General features: G+C 49.4%; 6 protein-coding genes across 6 annotated transcripts; 3 read left to right on the plus strand and 3 right to left on the minus strand.

The window, feature by feature from the left end:
• Window positions 1-134: 134 nt before the first annotated feature.
• Window positions 135-2,651, plus strand: NECHADRAFT_88354 (uncharacterized protein; the record flags this gene model as incomplete). The annotated part of the gene is made up of 1 exon (XM_003040514.1): window positions 135-2,651. One exon carries the CDS (start codon window positions 135-137, stop codon window positions 2,649-2,651), a length of 2,517 nt encoding a protein of 838 aa, XP_003040560.1.
• A 1,581-nt stretch (window positions 2,652-4,232) lies between these two features.
• Window positions 4,233-5,834, minus strand: NECHADRAFT_102241 (uncharacterized protein). Its single transcript, XM_003040532.1, has 2 exons — window positions 5,231-5,834; window positions 4,233-5,168 (listed from the first exon to the last, which is right to left on the minus strand). Exons 1-2 carry the CDS (start codon window positions 5,785-5,787, stop codon window positions 4,301-4,303), a joined length of 1,425 nt encoding a protein of 474 aa, XP_003040578.1. The 5' UTR covers window positions 5,788-5,834; the 3' UTR covers window positions 4,233-4,300.
• Window positions 5,835-7,408: 1,574 nt separating this feature from the next.
• NECHADRAFT_98095 (uncharacterized protein) lies at window positions 7,409-9,631 on the minus strand (the record flags this gene model as incomplete). The annotated part of the gene is made up of 3 exons (XM_003040533.1): window positions 7,409-9,283; window positions 9,339-9,552; window positions 9,615-9,631. The coding sequence occupies 3 exons, from the start codon at window positions 9,629-9,631 to the stop codon at window positions 7,409-7,411; spliced, it is 2,106 nt and encodes a 701-aa protein (XP_003040579.1).
• A 538-nt stretch (window positions 9,632-10,169) lies between these two features.
• NECHADRAFT_55048 (uncharacterized protein) lies at window positions 10,170-11,741 on the plus strand (the record flags this gene model as incomplete). Its single annotated transcript, XM_003040515.1, has 1 exon — window positions 10,170-11,741. The coding sequence occupies one exon, from the start codon at window positions 10,170-10,172 to the stop codon at window positions 11,739-11,741; it is 1,572 nt and encodes a 523-aa protein (XP_003040561.1).
• Window positions 11,742-11,935: 194 nt separating this feature from the next.
• NECHADRAFT_22487 (uncharacterized protein) lies at window positions 11,936-13,229 on the minus strand (the record flags this gene model as incomplete). Its single annotated transcript, XM_003040534.1, has 3 exons — window positions 11,936-11,966; window positions 12,042-12,161; window positions 12,274-13,229. Coding segments are annotated over 3 exons (1,107 nt in total), but the record flags the coding sequence as incomplete, so codon positions are not given.
• Window positions 13,230-15,082: 1,853 nt separating this feature from the next.
• NECHADRAFT_55049 (uncharacterized protein) lies at window positions 15,083-16,001 on the plus strand (the record flags this gene model as incomplete). Its single annotated transcript, XM_003040516.1, has 3 exons — window positions 15,083-15,209; window positions 15,263-15,387; window positions 15,459-16,001. 3 exons carry the CDS (start codon window positions 15,083-15,085, stop codon window positions 15,999-16,001), a joined length of 795 nt encoding a protein of 264 aa, XP_003040562.1.
• Window positions 16,002-17,564: the final 1,563 nt, after the last annotated feature.

A 17,564-nucleotide genomic window follows, 5' to 3' on the forward strand; every position in this document is an offset into this window, starting at 1 on the left:
GCGATCCCAGTTCAGAGTCGGAAATGAGAACGGGCCCCGTTTCAATATGGGATAACCCCTGTGAGAATGGAGAGACATGATTGGTTCAAAAGCGGAAACGGGCCCCGTTTCAGTCTTTAATACTTGAGTAGGAAATGCTTGCTTTTGCACAGGATTATGAGACCCGTCAATTCCACGCTCCCGTCTCGCAGGACTTTGGAAAGGTCTTCTCGGAGACATCTGGAAACGCTGGAGCTGTTGCAAAGCCTCGAGCCTCGTCAAAGGAGTTATTGCCCCCAGTAGCGCCAGAGTCAATCCCTGGCAAGCTGATGAAGCACCCGTGGTCACCTGAAGTTCAAAGGATGCTTAAAGACCGGTTCAGAATGAAACGATTCCGCCATAATCAGCTTGAGGCTATTAATGCCACACTGGGGGGTAAAGACGCCTTCGTTCTTATGCCAACGGGTGGCGGCAAATCTTTGTGCTATCAGTTACCCGCTGTTGTCAAGACTGGCAAGACTCAGGGTGTTACCATTGTGGTGTCGCCTTTGCTCAGTTTGATGCAAGATCAAGTCGACCACATGAAATCTCTGGGCATTCAGGCTGTTGCATTCAATGGTGAGTGCTCTGCCGAATATAAGAGACAGGTGATGACTGCTTTCAAGGAGAGAAGCCCGGAGGACTACATTGAGCTCCTGTATGTTACCCCCGAGATGGTGAGCAAGAACATTACCTTCAACAATGGGATGCGAACCCTGCATGACAAAGGTAAACTTGCACGCATCGTCATCGATGAGGCTCACTGCGTCAGTCAATGGGGCCATGATTTCCGGCCAGACTATAAGACTCTGGGCCAAGTCCGCCAGAGATATCCTGGAGTGCCGGTCATGGCTCTCACAGCCACCGCGACGCAGAACGTCATCGTCGACATCAGGCACAATCTCGGAATGGACAACTGTCAAACGTTCTCACAGAGCTTCAATCGTCCAAATCTATACTACGAGGTTCGCGGAAAGACAACTAATGCCAAGTGTATGGACGAGATCGCGTCGCTGATCAAGTCCAAATATGCGAATCAGAGTGGGATTGTCTACACGGTCTCACGAAAGAACGCAGAAAAGGTTGCGGAAAGTCTCTCGGACCAAGGTATCACCGCCAGGCATTACCACGCAGGCGTCGATCCCCAGGAGAAGGCCGAGGTGCAAATTGCCTGGCAACAGGGCCAGATCAAGATTATCGTTGCAACAATTGCGTTTGGCATGGGCATTGACAAGCCAGACGTGAGGTTTGTCATACACCACGGGCTTCCAAAAAGCTTGGAAGGATACTATCAGGAGACCGGTCGCGCAGGCAGAGATGGAGATCCCTCTGACTGCATTCTCTTCTATGGCAAGCAGGATATAAGGATCCTGAAGAAGCTGATCGCTGAGGGTGATGGCAACAAGGAGCAAAAGGAGCGGCAGATGTCTATGCTCAACCGTGTTACGGCATTTTGTGACAACAAGTCTGATTGCCGACGGGCTGAAATTCTTCGCTATTTTGGCGAGGACTTCAGTGCAGCGCAGTGTGGCAAGACTTGCGACAATTGCAAAGCTGGTTTGATCTTTGAGCAACAAGACTTTTCTAAGTACGCCATTGCTGCCATCCGAGTTGTTCAGGCGCAGAGGCGGATTACAGCAGTGCAATGCGCCGACATCCTCATCGGGAGAAAGTACCCCCCTTACGAGGCACGTCGCTCAGACGACTGGTATGGAATGGCAAAGAGCCTTAAGAAGCATGAGCTTGTTCGAGTACTTGACAAACTGTTAGCCGAGAAGGCATTTCATGAGAACAACCAAGTCGGAAATCATGGCATGGCAATCCAGTACCTAAAACTCGGATCAACATACCACCTGTTTCTCTCAGGGCAGCGGAAGCTCATGTTATCGATTCAAGTACCGGAAGAGGGCGCGACTAACAAGCCTTCCAAGCCCCAGTCGAAGCAAGCCACCAAGAAGCCGAAGGATCAGGGTGTGACTGCCATGCCGTCACCATACGTGTCTTTACCCGTTGGGCGACGGAGAAAGAAATCACGTTCTGTGGAAAGCGACGATGAGAATGGAGCCATGACTTTGAATGGCTATGAGAATGATGGGTTCATTGTAGATGATAACGAGGATGAGGAGGCCTTTGAAGAGCTGCCTGACCACCAACCACCGAAGCCGCCCTCGCGGTCGCCTGGGCTTCCAATACCCATCAGTACCGAGCTGGAGGGCTTGAACGAAATACACCGGGATATCGTCGACGGTTTCGTCCAGGAAGCAAAGGTAGCAGAGGAGCAAATCCGAAAGCAGAAGGGGCTCAGAGAGCCACTATTCACCAAGAAGGAGCTCCAAGACATGGCCATACAGTGGACAACTTCTCTTGACAAGATGTCTAAGATTCCAGACATCCAACCTGACAAAGTCATGGATCATGGACCAGAGATCCTACGTATCTTGCGGAGATACTACAACGGGTACCGTGAGGTCATGGATCCCAAGTACTCTGGGGGTAATGACCAGGAGATTGTGGATCTGATAAGTTCAGACGTCGAGATGGGTGAGGATGCCTACGAGGACGAGGATGGAGAGGATTCTCCCTACTTCAACACCAACAGGCACGCCGATATTCAGGCCTACTCGAGCACGTAGAGTGGAAATGCGGCGCATTTCCACTTCCGCTCCAATCACAGCCCCCAGTTCCTCACCCCCCATTTCCCTTCCGGAAATGCGCCGCACTTCCAGTTCGGGCACGTTTAGCAGGAACTCGCCGCGTATGCCTTGCCACGTCTTTGCGCCTCCGCCTAACAGGCCAGGGTTCAAATCCATACCACGAAATCCACATATGGATCCATAATGTGGATCCATATCCATTCCATTCCATTCCACGTGGGCTTCAGCATTTCCATATCCACGCCACGGAGCCCCTTCCACATGTGGAACATGTGGAAATTGTGGACAATTTTAGGGGGGGTTCAAAAATACCTGGGTTTCCTTGTGAAATAGCGCATACCATAAGTACTCTCTATCACCCACAACAACACAACATTGATATGCTACCCCGTTTTCCTCCGTACACCAAGTTCAAACAAGTCTATTCTGGGTGCTTTACTGTTACTCGCGTTACTACCCTAAATCGAAATGGCCACCCCCGATCCTGCCAAGTCAACCACATCCGTTCCAGAACGTACAGAAGAAGATAATCAACGACTTTTTTCAGCTCTACAAAATTTGGACCTTGACGGAGAGAGACGGCCAAGTGCGTCAATAGGTATATCAGTTCTGCTACGATATCCTAGCATACCAAGAAGCAGGAACGTCAGCGGGTGTGTTGCCTTTGCATCAAGCAAACAGCGGATTCTAATGGACCAATGATAAAAATATTGACGTCACTGAGGCATGGACGTGACCCACTAATTACCATTGTTGGATGAAGTGGGTTTCCATTCCACATATTCCACAATATGGATCCATTTCCATAATGGATCCATTTCCATAATGGATCCATTTCCACCCATTCCACATCGAAGTTATTAGTCAGCATCCATATCCACGCCATATTCACAAATGTGTCGTGGAGTGTCGTGGATTTGAACCCTGTAACAGGCTCTTGAGACAGCAATCGTTCATCAAGTCGACGATCGGGTCGGCTTCTCCTTGCCTTGCCAAGATACACCGTCTCCTCCCCATAGCCGGTCATCTTCATGTTGGCCCGACAGCCACGGCTTTGCTTCACGTGGGAAACTTTGGCCACTCGCCGACGCTTGGGTTGCGGCCAAGGCACCGGATGAACTGAGCAATGTTGGAGCAGGGGTACAGCGGTCTCGTACTTGGAGACTTATGGCGATAGTGAGAGAGTTGCAGAGGAAAGGCCATTAGAAATGGTCGTAGGTGCACCTACGACGATGTCACATCGAGGTCAGACCAACACGGATGTGGAGGAACGAGGAGCTAGTCGGATGAGAATGCCACAGGCTGGATGCAAATACGAGTAATGATTTCGGGCACAACTCGAACCCTGCATTGCATGTAAAAGGAAAGAGAAAGTTGACTCCTCAAGCAATATGATAAAAAAGGCCCCCTCCATCTACCCAGGGGGAAAAATTATAAGGAAAAATCATTGAATAGGCCGTACGGCATCCCAATCCGAATGTATGGATGAGCAGCTGGGTTTGCTGATATCACTCCATGGTGTAGCGTCGGCTTGATTCACTTATCGAGCTGGCCTGATATCGCACTATCGTCATTCATTCGTCAAGTATCTTCTAGCACTCAATCTCTCTCTATAATAAAGTCATCGCTCATGCCAACAATCCCAATCTACTCCGTTTCACCCCATATAAATCATCCATTCCTGAGTGCTCCTCAGACTCGCGTTTCCTTCTTCGACCGCGCACCGGCTCATCCAAAGCAGGAGTCTCAGAAGCATCTTCACCCATGTGCTGCGAGTCGTCATGATAGGCACTATCTACATCGGACGCTGTGTCGAAGATTCCAGGCGCGCAGTCCCCATCCTCAACCTGCTGTTCATTTCCCGCGGGTCTTGCTCTCTTCTTCGGGCTCTCGCTTCTCGACCTCGAGGCGTTCCAGATAGAGCGGCACCTTTCCGGATCAGCATCCTCAATCTCGTGTTTGAGCTTCTCCTGGTCCCACACGAGAAGGCGTCGGGCCTTGTTCGAATCAAGAAAGTACTTGAACACGGAAGGCGAGAAAATGGTGTAGGCGAACCGAGCAAACAAATATTCAACCGAGGCTGGCGACGGTGGAGAACACAACGGCCGGTTGTGCCACAGCCGGGGGAGATCGCCAGATGGAGTAGAGTTGAAAACGTGTCCAACGACATGTACTGGTTCCGCCTTCAATTCGGTTTCGGCGTCATGGCTCCTGTCACCAGTATTCAATCGTAATGGCAACCGCGAATCGGCCTGGGATTGTTCGTCGTTATCCTGTCGCAGCTTGGGATCACCCTGCGAGGAAAGATCCTGGTCGCGATGGCCTGCATCGTCTTGTGACGACGACGGCACTTTTCCTTGATATCGAGGAACAACGGTCTTTGGTACAAAAGTAAAGTGCCGCTCATCGAACATCCTATGTATGTCGCAGCGCAGAGGGAGCCCGTTTGCCGGGACGTCCATGTCATTCGTCGAGAAAAGGGGTGTCTTCGCATACCTGATTGAGCCACATTAACAGGGAACGGCTTAACGGATTCGCTTTTCTAAAGGTTTTCCTACCGTTTCATCAAGTTTATCGTCCACCAATGAGACTGTGCAGAAGGTACGAGATGGGCGAATTCTACCGCATCACCACAATTGCTGAGCAAGCAATTGGCGCTTTTACTCTTGTCACCCGGCTTATTCGCCCTCAATTGATCTTTGAGGTTTTTCCATATGAGTGGTAGATCATTGTGAGGGAATCGCCAGTCCCTGAATCGGGGGATAACGGGGTATCGATCGGTTGACGGGTCAGATGACGGGAGACAAAAGTAGTACTGTTCTTCGCGAAGAATCCCATCAGGCGGCTGGGCCTTTAGCTTTCCATGCCTATCATGTGAGAAATAGCCATCCCAGCGGTTATTAGCGAGGATAGCGCATGCCGTGTGTGCTGTGTCGTAGTGGATGCCTGTTCCCCCATCGTCGAACGCTTCCAAGGAGATGAGGACATCGAAATCGGGAATGCCGCCAGCGTCAGCGTAGCCAGGATGGAAAAATCGAACAGATGGAACCTCAGAATAGTCTCGACCACCAGAGAAGAGGCATGGCTCGTCGATCGGATCGTATTTGCAGGCCATCGTTGTTGAAGTACGTCTTTGTTTACTTTTCGTGGAGTCGCTATCATCAGAGCGATTACGTTGTCATACTGATGACTAAGTGATCTCGGTCACGGATCAAGGGTCACCTGCAAACTTTCTGCACGTGATCTCCAAAGCTATTTACTTCACCTCACCAAGCTCAGACCATCTGTGGGTCTGCGGAACCGGACTATGCCTAATCGGCAAGTCACATGCTCGTTACTGTGTCAATATGCACGGACAAAAAGTGTAGAATCTAAGGGTGGTTTTTCGGGAAAACACCGGGGATTTTCATGGTCGTCCGGGTTGGCGCGGACGAAAAGTAGATAATGCGGCGCGATTTGGATAAACATTCGTACAGTAGGGTCGAATAGGTCGGACGAGAGCGCGTTCGACCATGATCAACCAAGCAAATCAGAATAGTATATATAGCTTCGCTCATTCTCACTTCCCTATCTAGATAGCTCTCCAGCTTTCAATACAACTTGATTACTCAATACTTCTTGATATTATCAGACGTGATCCGCCACCCTACGCTCAGTACGTTACGCCCCGTTACAACTGCCAACATAAACCAAATCAGGTTACGGTTTATTACGTTGGGAACCTTGACCGTCCCACATATCACCACTAGGTTCGTGCGACTGGATATGAAACGCGGCCCGTACTTTGGGGTTGTGTATCCGGTTTCACATCTAACTTGTCGCATCAAGGATTCCAATTGTACCGACATGAGCTTAAATAGCTGTGGATGAACACATGGCTGTTCAATTTCCTTTATTCTTCAGATAATTCTCATCAATTGACTGATGCCGTCAATGATCCCTGTGGAGCCAATTGTCTGACACGGACTTCAGCCATCTGTTTCTGTTACATTACTCGGCTTGGCCTCGGGGCCGGAATAACATATGATCCCATAGCCCTAACAGCTTTTGGAACAGCCACTAAACCTAGCCAGGAAGGAGGTTTATGACTGTAAATTACCAGTCAGTTGGGGTTTATGACGTCAAAAGGGTAATCCTAGTCACTTGGGAGGTCATCACTTACCTTCCTTTTGCTCTTTGAAACATTGAAACAGGTGCAATTAGAAGGCGCCAAACTTACAACAGAAGGCCGCGATGTTGAGATGCTATTGCCGATTGAGCAATAGCTTGCGTTAGTAAGGGAGTTATAAAGCTACCATGTCACATCGCATGACTAAGGCCGCTCTGACACACGGGCTGTCTGACCAAGAAAGATCAAACCTGGATAAAACAGATCGTGAAGAACACTCCGCCATAGCTGACGATACGAGGGATCCAAGGAAGAATAAAACTGACCAACTTCAGTCACTCATTCAGTTAGAAATGAAGAGCTTCAACGCACAGTCAACATCCCTCGTCAAATGTGACATACCAGATATCAGAATACACCTCCCTTAAACCGCTGAGGGATGAGGGATTGTAAGATTTGTAACTGTCTCTTTGCGTTGTGAGTCTGGTTCCCGGCTGCTCTTATTGTAGAGACAGAAGACGTGCTACATAAATCATCTGAATGATCGTCGACGAGAAGCTTGGTGTATTGGCTAATGTATCTATTTGAGACTGTCTAATAATATCAAATTGCTTGCTTTTCTTTTCGCCTACCCCCATACGTCTTCCAGCCACTTACCGCCCCTCTTTATCGATTCGCTCCATTCTCCAGCCTTCGACTGATCGCCATTACGATAAGTTGTCATGGCCTCCTGAATGACAGCGCCAACCTCCTTTGCCATCGCAGCGCGACCGCAAATGTACAAGTTTGCGTCCTTTTCAAGTAGATCGCAAATTCTGTGTCCATCCTCTCGAATACAATCTTGAACATATCGTTTAGGTTCTGCAGTCGACCTTGAAAAAGCAGTTCGAATATCCAAATTATCACCTAGAGCTTGGGCGGCTTCGTATAGCTCCTCGCGGTAGAGGAAGTCATGATCAGGTCGCCGACAGCCGAAAAACAGGATCATTGGGCCGACGGGCTTACCAATAGCTTGAAGCCTTACCCGCTCTAGGATAAACCCTCGAAACGGTGCCAGACCCGTACCGGCGGCAATCATAATAATAGGAGTCGAAGGCGTTGTCGGGAGTTTGAAACGGGATTTTCTAATGCGCACGAAAGCCTTCCTTCCATCAAGTATGCTGCGAGGGCCCTCAAGCGCATAGGCTTGTTGTAGATCAGACGCTGGCCACGGTGACTGAGCTCCCTTCAGCCTCATAGCGAGAGAAAGGGCGTAGTTCGATGTCAGCCCCCGAATGTTCACTTCTGGCGCACCCTTTAGTGTACGATTGACAATACCGACTGTGATCGATATCTTCCGTGGCGATACCATGGCCGAGGACGAAACAGAGTAATAACGGGGCTGTAGAAGCGGAATGACCTCGAGCAAGAAGGAGAGAGGAAGCTTTGCCCAACTCACGTCTGGAGCCACGAGAGAAAGAAGACGGCCAATTGTGACATGATTCTTTCCGACGAAGTCGGAAAATGCTTCTCTGCTGTTGCTGATGGATTTCAAAAAAGACGCTGCCTCTGGTGTTGGGGAAAATTGTATTAATTGCCGAACCGTATCCCGGGACAGCGGAGCGCATATCTCGAGATAGTGTGTAAACAGAGCTGCCAAAGTGGTAGGGTTAGGAAGTTTCGAATCCTCTCGGATGGACTGAAGCTTCAAAGGAACTTCCTGACGGCCTTCCATCCCCAGTGACCGCACGAGGTTTCGCACTTCAGCTTCAGGGTTGCTGGGATAAAGTGCAAGATGATCGCCAGTCTTGTAACGGAGCTCTGCCTGGTCTGCCAAGTCGAACTCAAGACAAACACAATGTCGATCCGATGTGTGATAAAGCTCTTCAGCTGATGTTAAGGTAACAGGTTTTATAGGAGAATAGTACGTGAAGCCTTTCGAACCCGCACTTTGCTGGTTGATGGGTACGCCGTAGTTGAGCTCCGACTCCGGGACTGTTGGATCTTCGGTGACCTCAAAGGCTGGTGTGTAGGCAATCTCCCGCTCCTGCAGGCTGAGTTGAGTCTTGAAATACACAAACAGGTCCTCTCGCCAAGCCAAGAAATCCTCCTCGGTACCGCCGTTGCTATCGTCCGCTCTGCCAACAGGCATCAAACATTTGGCGCCGGCGCGGTCGAACGACTCCGTCACGACATTTACAACTTGGTTGTAGTATTTGTAGGTGCTGTTTCCCAGCCCAAAGGCGATGTACCGCAAATCTCGTAGCTGGTTGCCAGATAGGTCTCGGATCCAGGTCCAGAGCCCGACGGTGTTGTCACTTGGGTTGCCTTCTCCGAATGTTGATAGGATGAAGATTGCTGTCTTGGAAGCGGGGATTTCGGATATTGTCTTTGCGTCATAATCCGATAAGTCTGCGACCAAGACGTTCAGATCAAATCTGGTTTGACACTCCCTGGCTAGTTTGTTGGCCAACATTTCTGCTGTCCCAGACTGAGATCCCCAAAATAACACCATATTCTTGTTCTACGTGAAATCAGTCCCCAAGATCTTGGATAGCTGAGTTGCTGCATCTACTTACAGATTGCTCCATCTTCTCGGCAATGTTGCGCGTGTGGTGCACCTGCTCGACCTTGGATCCTTCCCCGTCTTGCGGCTTTGTGAACCAGACATGATGATAAGGGTCAGGCCGGTCCCAGGGAATGCCATATGCCAAGTATGCGAGTGAACCAAGGCCAAGAATCGCCACTGCAAGTGTATCCGAGACGGTCACTGGCTTCCCCAACTCCAGCAGCCTGTAGAGGTGTTCGTTCGAGAAATTGGCGGCCATAGTAGAATAATCGAATCACAAAGAAACAAGGGTGCAGAACTCATACAGTGCCGAGTTACCCTTGCCGTTGTGATCAGTTAACCAGTATATATACTTTACTACAAATGTATCGTTTCTGAGAACAAGTTATCGGCGGCCAACCACTTGCCGATGAGAGAGAGTGGGATGGAAATGAGACCAAGGGATATCCTCATTTGGGAATTTTCCTTCTTGGGCGGATTTAGAAATCGTGGGGCAAACGGGGAAGCTGAAATATAACGCGGGGGCGGGGAAGCCCCGCAGCACATGACTTTGGCGGTTCTCGTAAGTGGTCTCTGATCACGTTCTCATTTGCTCGCTGACGCTGCGTAAACTTGTGTGGACTTACTGAAGTTGACTGAATGGGTAAGTCGGGAAAAGTGGTCCTGGATGACTGGATGCTTCGCAGCTTTGAGCGAGGCACGCCCGCATCGAAACACACAGAACTCTAGGGCCATTCCAGGCTACATAAGCACGCATGTTGAACGGCGCACATGTAATCAGAGGCCGACATCACCATCAAATATACTCTATCTTTCTCATCATTCAGTCCAAGCCACCAAGATGTACGCGTATCTCTTGTTAGCTGCTGTTGCTGTCTTCTTTGTCTTTACATTTGTTCTCCATCCTCTCTATGCCTACCTATCTGATCCAAAGCATTTACGTCGATACCCCAACTTTCATCCTCTTAGCGGGATTACCAACATCCCTTTCATGGTTGAAGCCACTCGTGGGTTCCGGTCTAAAGCCCTTCGTGAGCAGCACAAGAAGCGCCCCGTTATTCGCATCGGTCCCAATTCGCTCTCTTACGGTACCGGAAGAGCCATTAAGGATATTTATGGCCATGGATCAGGCTGTATCAAGGGCGAGCTCTACGAAGTCTTGGCTGGAACACACTTTCACATCACCGATGTTATCGACAAGTATGAGCATCAGCGCAAACGAAAGGCAGTCTCGGCTGCTTTTGCCTTGAAAAACATGGAGAATTGGGAATACAAGGTTGCGGATAAGACAGAGCGATTTATTCGTGCCTGCGACAAGGCCTGTACCCCCCCGTTGAAGAAGGAGATGACTCGACCGAACCCTGAGGACTTGACCTTTGATTATCGTTCCTATACAAACTTCTTCTCAATTGACGCAATTGCGGATATCGCCTTGAGTGAGCACCTTCATCTTCTCGATAAGGGCACCGACATCGTTCAAGCTGAGCGCATGGATGGCTCCAAGTTCCAGGTCAACTTCAGAGATTGCCTTCACGGGACGGCTCGAGCGCAGTCTATCATCGTGTGGGCCTCCCAGTGGTTCAAGTTCAACAAATGGTTTACCCGTCTTGTCTCGCCCGAGTTTCGCCGACTCTGGAAACTCAATGACGGATGGGAAGCACTTGTCTACAACCGCGCTACTGAACGACTTAAGCGCTATCAAAACGGCGAGAAGCTATCCGATATCTTTCAGGCTTTTATGGAAGACAGAGATGGAAACCCTCGTGGCCTCGAATGGGGAGAAATTGTCGCAGAGGTGTCGATCTTGATGAATGCGGGATCCGATACGACCGGTATCGCCATGTGCAATGTCATGTACTGGCTTCTGAAGCATCCAGACTGTATGACGCGACTTCGAGAAGAAGTCGATGCCGTGCTCGACGCCGATGAGGTTGTTGCTCCGTATGATAAGGTTAAACACCTCCCATATCTACGGGCTTGTCTCGATGAAACGCTCCGCATTTCACCTTCGACCTCTTTTGGCCTTCCACGACGAACCCCTGCCGAAGGTGCCTATATCCTTGGAGACTTTATTCCTGGTGATACAACTGTTGCAATCTCGGCCTATGTTGCGCATCGAGACGAGGAGATTTTTCCCGACCCCGACAAATTCATCCCCGACCGATGGTTAGGCGAAAAAGGCAAGGATCTCCAGCCCTTTTTTATCGCGTTCAGTGCAGGTGCTCGTGGGTGTATCGGCCGAAATATCAGCTATCTAGAGCAGACCGTGCTTCTAGCGAGCGTTGTACATCGTTACGAGTTCGCGTTGCCCCATCCTGACTGGGAACAAACCTGGCTAGAGGCACTAAATGCCATGCCAGGAAAGATGCCCCTCAAGGTGTGGAGGCGGGATCTGAGCAACCGAGAAGTGTAGACGTGTTTTTTAACACCTTCAACACGAGGCTTATTCTTTGATGGGACACATCAGCGACTTGAAGGCTTAGGGATGCACCACTCAACAAGCGATTGCCTTGGATGGGTGGACAGTATTTGTGGATAGACCGGGCACGTGGATATAAAATTTCTCCATCATGAATGAAGAATGGTTCTTTAGTATTACTTATGTGGCCAATTCCATAATTCTGCTACGTCCTCTTGACTGACAAGGTGTGAACGCGCCACATCAGCCAAAGGTATAGACAGCAAGACGCAAATAGGGGAATGGGCAACTTACATGGTTTGGGTCGTCCATGGTGATTTTCGATTTGCCATTTTCAATATTTCGTAAAGAGCTTCCTGCTCCTCTCTCACTATGAAGCGGTCTGCTGCCAAGGCGATGGATAACGACGCGATTCTGTCGGTTAGTACAGTGATGGCGCAAGTCTGATATGGATGTCTTACGAGAAGGCTGGCGTAGTGCCGGGATTGGACTGGTTAGGTAGACAGTTAGACCTGATCAGTGTTACCTGCGAAGCATGGGGTTTACCTCAGCGATGCCACACACGTGGCGCACTATATCCCTGATGCTGTCATCAACATTATCAAGAGCCTTCTTTCGAGCCAAACCCAAACTTGGAAGCGTAGGTTTATGGGCTAAGAGGATTAACCGTGCCAGGTAGTAGTGTTGTATCCCCGTAACCACCGCATCATTGAGGTAGAATTCATCCGGGAACGACGAGGAGCCCCGTTCTCCATCCGCAGGCGTCATCGGCCGAAACTGCCAGGGCCTTGCGTTCCACCATTGGTCAAGGCAGTCCATGAGCTTGTCCCATTGCTCTTGCGAGACGGTCGAATGACCGAAACAAAGCTGGACGCAAGCAGCGCAGTGAATAATGGTTCGATTGGCATAGCTGCAGTTGCAGTCTTCCGGGAGAATGAAAGGGGTTATTTTGGTAAGCAATTCAGTCAGTTGCACCGGTTTGAAATGAACAACTGCCGTAAAAATTTCCTGCCGAAGTGCGCTCCAAAATGCTGCTAGCCTGAGCCCTGTAAACTCACACACTTCTTTCTGGGCGGCAAGAAACACCCTTGTGCCGATTAAATGCGACTGCGAGCCGTTGCTAGAGAAAGGGACATCTATCTCTTCTATGAATCGCAGGAGAACTATGGCGGCCAACAGGTTCTCGTCTACTACTGCAGTTGCGCATGACAAGGCCGGGATCAATACGGCAAGGCACTTTTGGAGGTACTCATCCCCCACCGGCACGTCGACATCCCCAAACTTGTTGAGGTACTTGGCCGCAGCAGCAAGCATGGCGTTGAGTAGCGGAGGACAGGTGACGGCGCGCTGCGGGACGATCCTGGTAAAGTGACGTTCATGATCGCACAAATCAAAAATGGGCGCAATGTGTTTGATGAAAGAGCGGAAAAGCAGACACTCTTGCTTATCTCGTAGTGGCCATGCGGGATTCTCGACGTAGATGATGGAGGGTAAATCGACTCCGTTGTCGTTCGACGTAAGATTGTTGTCAGTCGAGACTGGAGCCGAGGAAATTGAAATGCCGGTATCATGGTCCAAGAGTAAGTGGAAGCCGAGACTTTGCGTGTCGGGAAACGATGAGAAGATTGCGACCTGTTCACCAACATAACTTTCAGAGGGTAGTAGAGGTTGAGCGGGAAAACTGAGATGTGGCCAACGATTAGTCACTGCAACTCGCAACTTTATCCTTGCAGCCATACCTCTGTTCATGAGTTTGGGTTGCTGGCGATGATTGATAATGTTCAGGACGTGGGCACCCAGGCTCTGTCTGACCAGTGGAAAACTGAGACGCGGGCGAGGGAGCGAATACGCCAGGGCCAGTATGAACCTCATGGGAGGATCCATTGTCATCAGTATGGTTATCCTGTAAAATAGGACTATCTTCGTCCCGAGTTGCCGCGCCGTACACATTTCGTATCTCTCGTGTCTCGTCTATGAAGGTAAATGATTGGGGGGCCTTGATCCAGGGTTGGTCGGCTGAGAACTGGTAGCCGCGAAGATGCCCTGAAACTGCCCCAGTGGTGGGTACGCTACCGATAATCAGCTGCCGCTCAACGACTCAGCTTGTATCAAGGACCAGTAAAGTAAAGCTCACTAGCATGTAGAGTGTCGAAATTTCAGTTTGTTCCCACGGAAAGTCTCTATGACGGAACCCGGCGGGCTAGGCTCCCGTATTTCCGCATCACCAGGTGCCATTTCCGGAAATGCGTCGTCCTTGCATGAACGGTTCCTTATCCTACACTGACGTCGCGCCTGGTTGATCATTACCTTGCGCTGTGGGTTCTGCGTCCCTGGATCCTCTCTGCGATTGTGGATGGGCCAGGGGCGAGCGGGTTCCAGCGAGAGCAGGGATGCCGCTCCGGCATTGCCGAATTCAACTACGGCAACCGGGTAGATTTTCTTTTCTTCTGGGGATAGCGGGAAGAAATCGTAGCCTGGGGCGGACAGCTTACGCGACAGAATCGGTTGCCTTTTGAAGCGTGATGGGAAATTGACGTTGAAACGCATGAGACTTTGGAAAGAGGGGAAGTGTGGCTGGAAGGGGCAATTTTCCGCTAGCAGAGGAAAATGGAGTTAGATCACATGGCACCGTAAACGGAGTTAGACTATTCCCCTTTTAGCTGAATTCGGATATTCTCCCCGCAGGGCCCTGCTGGTGGGTAGACAAGGTTAAACTACAGCGTATCAAAGATAACCCTGGAGTACTGCAAAAGAGTCGAACCGGGGGATGCGATGATAGTACACAGTTGCTAGAGGCTGTTCACATGTTCTCCCTAAAATCCATAACGACTGTTCGGCGATGGGATGGCAATGTCACCGCATCAGCTCTTATTTAGCCATTCCATTCCATGCCAATGCTGATGGCACTCACCGGATCACCGGAAATCGTATTATGCTACTTTGAAGTTCTCGAATCTTTTTTTCTTTTCGAAGGACACACCCAGCCCCCGCCCCCGAGGTTTGTGGGATTCTCGTGGGGATATCGCGCGGACGACCTTACCCAGAGGGTTACCGTGTTGAGCAAATCGAGCAATTTTCAAGCCGCTCCCTCGGCACCTAACGGCGACTCCCAGCCACTTTTTTGGGCGAGAAGAACGGGTCGGGACGATATCCCTAAAGTAGTTGAGAACGCGCTGAAGTGCCCCTACATCTAATTAATATATTAGTTTACTGCTCATTAATATTGGGCCTTCTCAACTTATCATCAAACAATACAGACATCCTGTTAATCACTCCTCGCTTCTATTGCATTGGGCTGTCATGGCGGTATGTATGCGTGAAATAGCCCTTGCAATATGAGCGTCGAACTGACTTCTGAAACACAGTTCCCTTACAATCAAGTGGTTCTCTTCGGTGATTCACTTCTTGAGCTCAGTTGCGAGGTTCAAGATGGATTTTCGTTCCAAGCTGCCTTGCAGACTCGTGCGCTTTTCACCCTATCTTTTGGAAACTATCTCCTTACTTACTCGGTCTAGTGTGCATGAGACGACTCGACGTAATCAATAGAGGGTTCTCAGGCTACACGACTAGGAATGCGTTAAATCTTCTACCCAAGATATTCTTGCCAGTCTCGCCCTCAACTCCCAAGATCGACTGTGTGGTAGGTACTCAATCTTCGAACATTCACTCTGAAATGATATCGTCTGAGAGTCGTAATTGATTGGAGCCTAGGTCGTTCTTTTAGGCGTCAATGATGCCTGCGTCTCTCTTCCAACAACCAGTCAGCATGTTCCACTGGAGGAGTACAAGGACAATTTAACCAAGATCATCACTCATCGTCATATCGTGGCACACAACCCGAAAATTCTCCTTGTTGTGCCCCCACCATTGGATCAAATTCGAATTACGGAATTGGACCTCGAAAAAGGCCACGCTCAAGCCTCCCGTGAAGCTGCAGTCAGCAGCTGCTACTCTGAAGCCGCTCGCGAGGTCGCTCAGAGAGTCCCAGGAGTGGTTCTTGTTGATTTGTATAAGGCCATAATGGACGCAGCTGTTTCAAAAACTCCAGACTTTGACCCAACTGGCCCTCCATTAGGTTTTCCTGGAGGCAAGAGAGGTGCGCTTGCACATCTGGTTCCGGATGGGCTGCATTTGAGTGGAGAAGCCTACAGGATCTTTTATGATCTTATTCAACCACATTTTGGCCCTTTCGCAGATACGCCAGATGGTTATGTTTTCCCCGATTGGCTGGCAGTGAACCCTGGAGGTTTATGAGGGAGGCAAACAGGCTCCTCATCGAAGATAATCTCCGACATTCAATAAATCTAAGCTTTACATTTCAACTTGAGCCAGGGAGATTGAGTTTACGTATAACCTGCGGAGAATGCAGCATCAATGGCGGGGTAGGTAGGGAGTAAGGCGAAAGACTTGCTCTTCTCCATTCGTCCACCTAAGCCAGTCCGGTTCTTCTCAGAGCTGGTTTCACTCATCATGGCGCCTCTGCCATAGACTCTCGCTTATTTGTGTGTTTTGGCCCTAGATATAATACCCCAAGGCAAATTAAGATAGCTCAGCAGAGAAGCAACGCAGCAATTAATACAGTAGAGGCATCATATCCAAGTCAGGCACCCATGTAACCGACCCCCCCGGTAACCAACCCATCTGTAAGACTCAGATAATCCATCAATCTATTTCCTATTCCAACACAACTTCGTCAAATAAATAGCTAAAAATGCAGAAAAAAGGTATTTAAACATCTCTCAATCTCTCTCTTCGTTACTCAAATCCTGCCTAATATACCTTTTTATAGGCCGTCTGACGCGGGTTGATCAGCGTATGGGGGTCAGACTTGCCTATCCTGATATCATATCCGATATGATAAATTATTCTGATATCAGGATAACACACTATCCTGACATGATATCGGCTTAGCAGGATAGCAGAGATGATATAACAACAGATACATCTAAGCCTAAAGGTAAATATTTCATTCAATTCTAATCTAGATCATCATCCGAATCAACCCGAATACTACTGTTTATTTCACCGTCCACGACAAGCCCTCTACCACCACGTGATGATGGTATAATGAGTCCTTCATGCAGCTAATTGCCGATATATTCAACCTTCTCCAGATTAACACATGACATCCTTTCGCGATCCCATGACAAAGTGCGTCTTCCCCCACTAAATGCAGACTCCGGGTCAGCAGAACCAGGGGGCATAGATAGTATGTCGATGGCCATGCGACTGAGACGCGGATATGTCCGAACCCAAGGATGCAAACCACTCAACGTATTTCAATATATTGAATGGATTGATGATCAACGTCAATTCAACTCAATCAACATCGAATTTTGATTATATAATACGTCAATCCATTTTGATATTCTGTTGATTGAATGGGTTGAATTTGTTGACTTATTGATTTAGGGTAACTTAGCAGATTTTGCTACACGGACTTTGGCCTTTGGTGTCATGGCACGGCAGCCGTTTCATTGAGTCAAAGTCGCTTGGGTCCCTGCCCGGCACAACTCGGATCACGCTAAGCCCAAGATAGTTAGGGCATGCTAAGGTTGATACCCAGAAAACAAACACGACTTCGCGATTGTGTGACGATCGTGTATTTCCCAAGGGATAAACCGGTCGTGCTGGGTTTATGTTGGCAGAAGGGCTAGTCGCGCTGTCTTGAACAGGGGGGGGTTTGTCACGTCTGGTAATGTGCTCAAAGGTATTGAGTAAAATACTTCGAACACCCGTTAAGTTGCCAAGGCAAGGGGCTTAACGGCTGAATATTCAGCCCGAAGGGTAAATACCGTCTACCTGCTATTAAACTCT

Source organism: Fusarium vanettenii (assembly GCF_000151355.1).
Source record: "Fusarium vanettenii 77-13-4 chromosome 14 genomic scaffold NECHAsca_62_chr14_1_0, whole genome shotgun sequence".
NCBI lineage: Eukaryota > Fungi > Ascomycota > Sordariomycetes > Hypocreales > Nectriaceae > Fusarium > Fusarium vanettenii.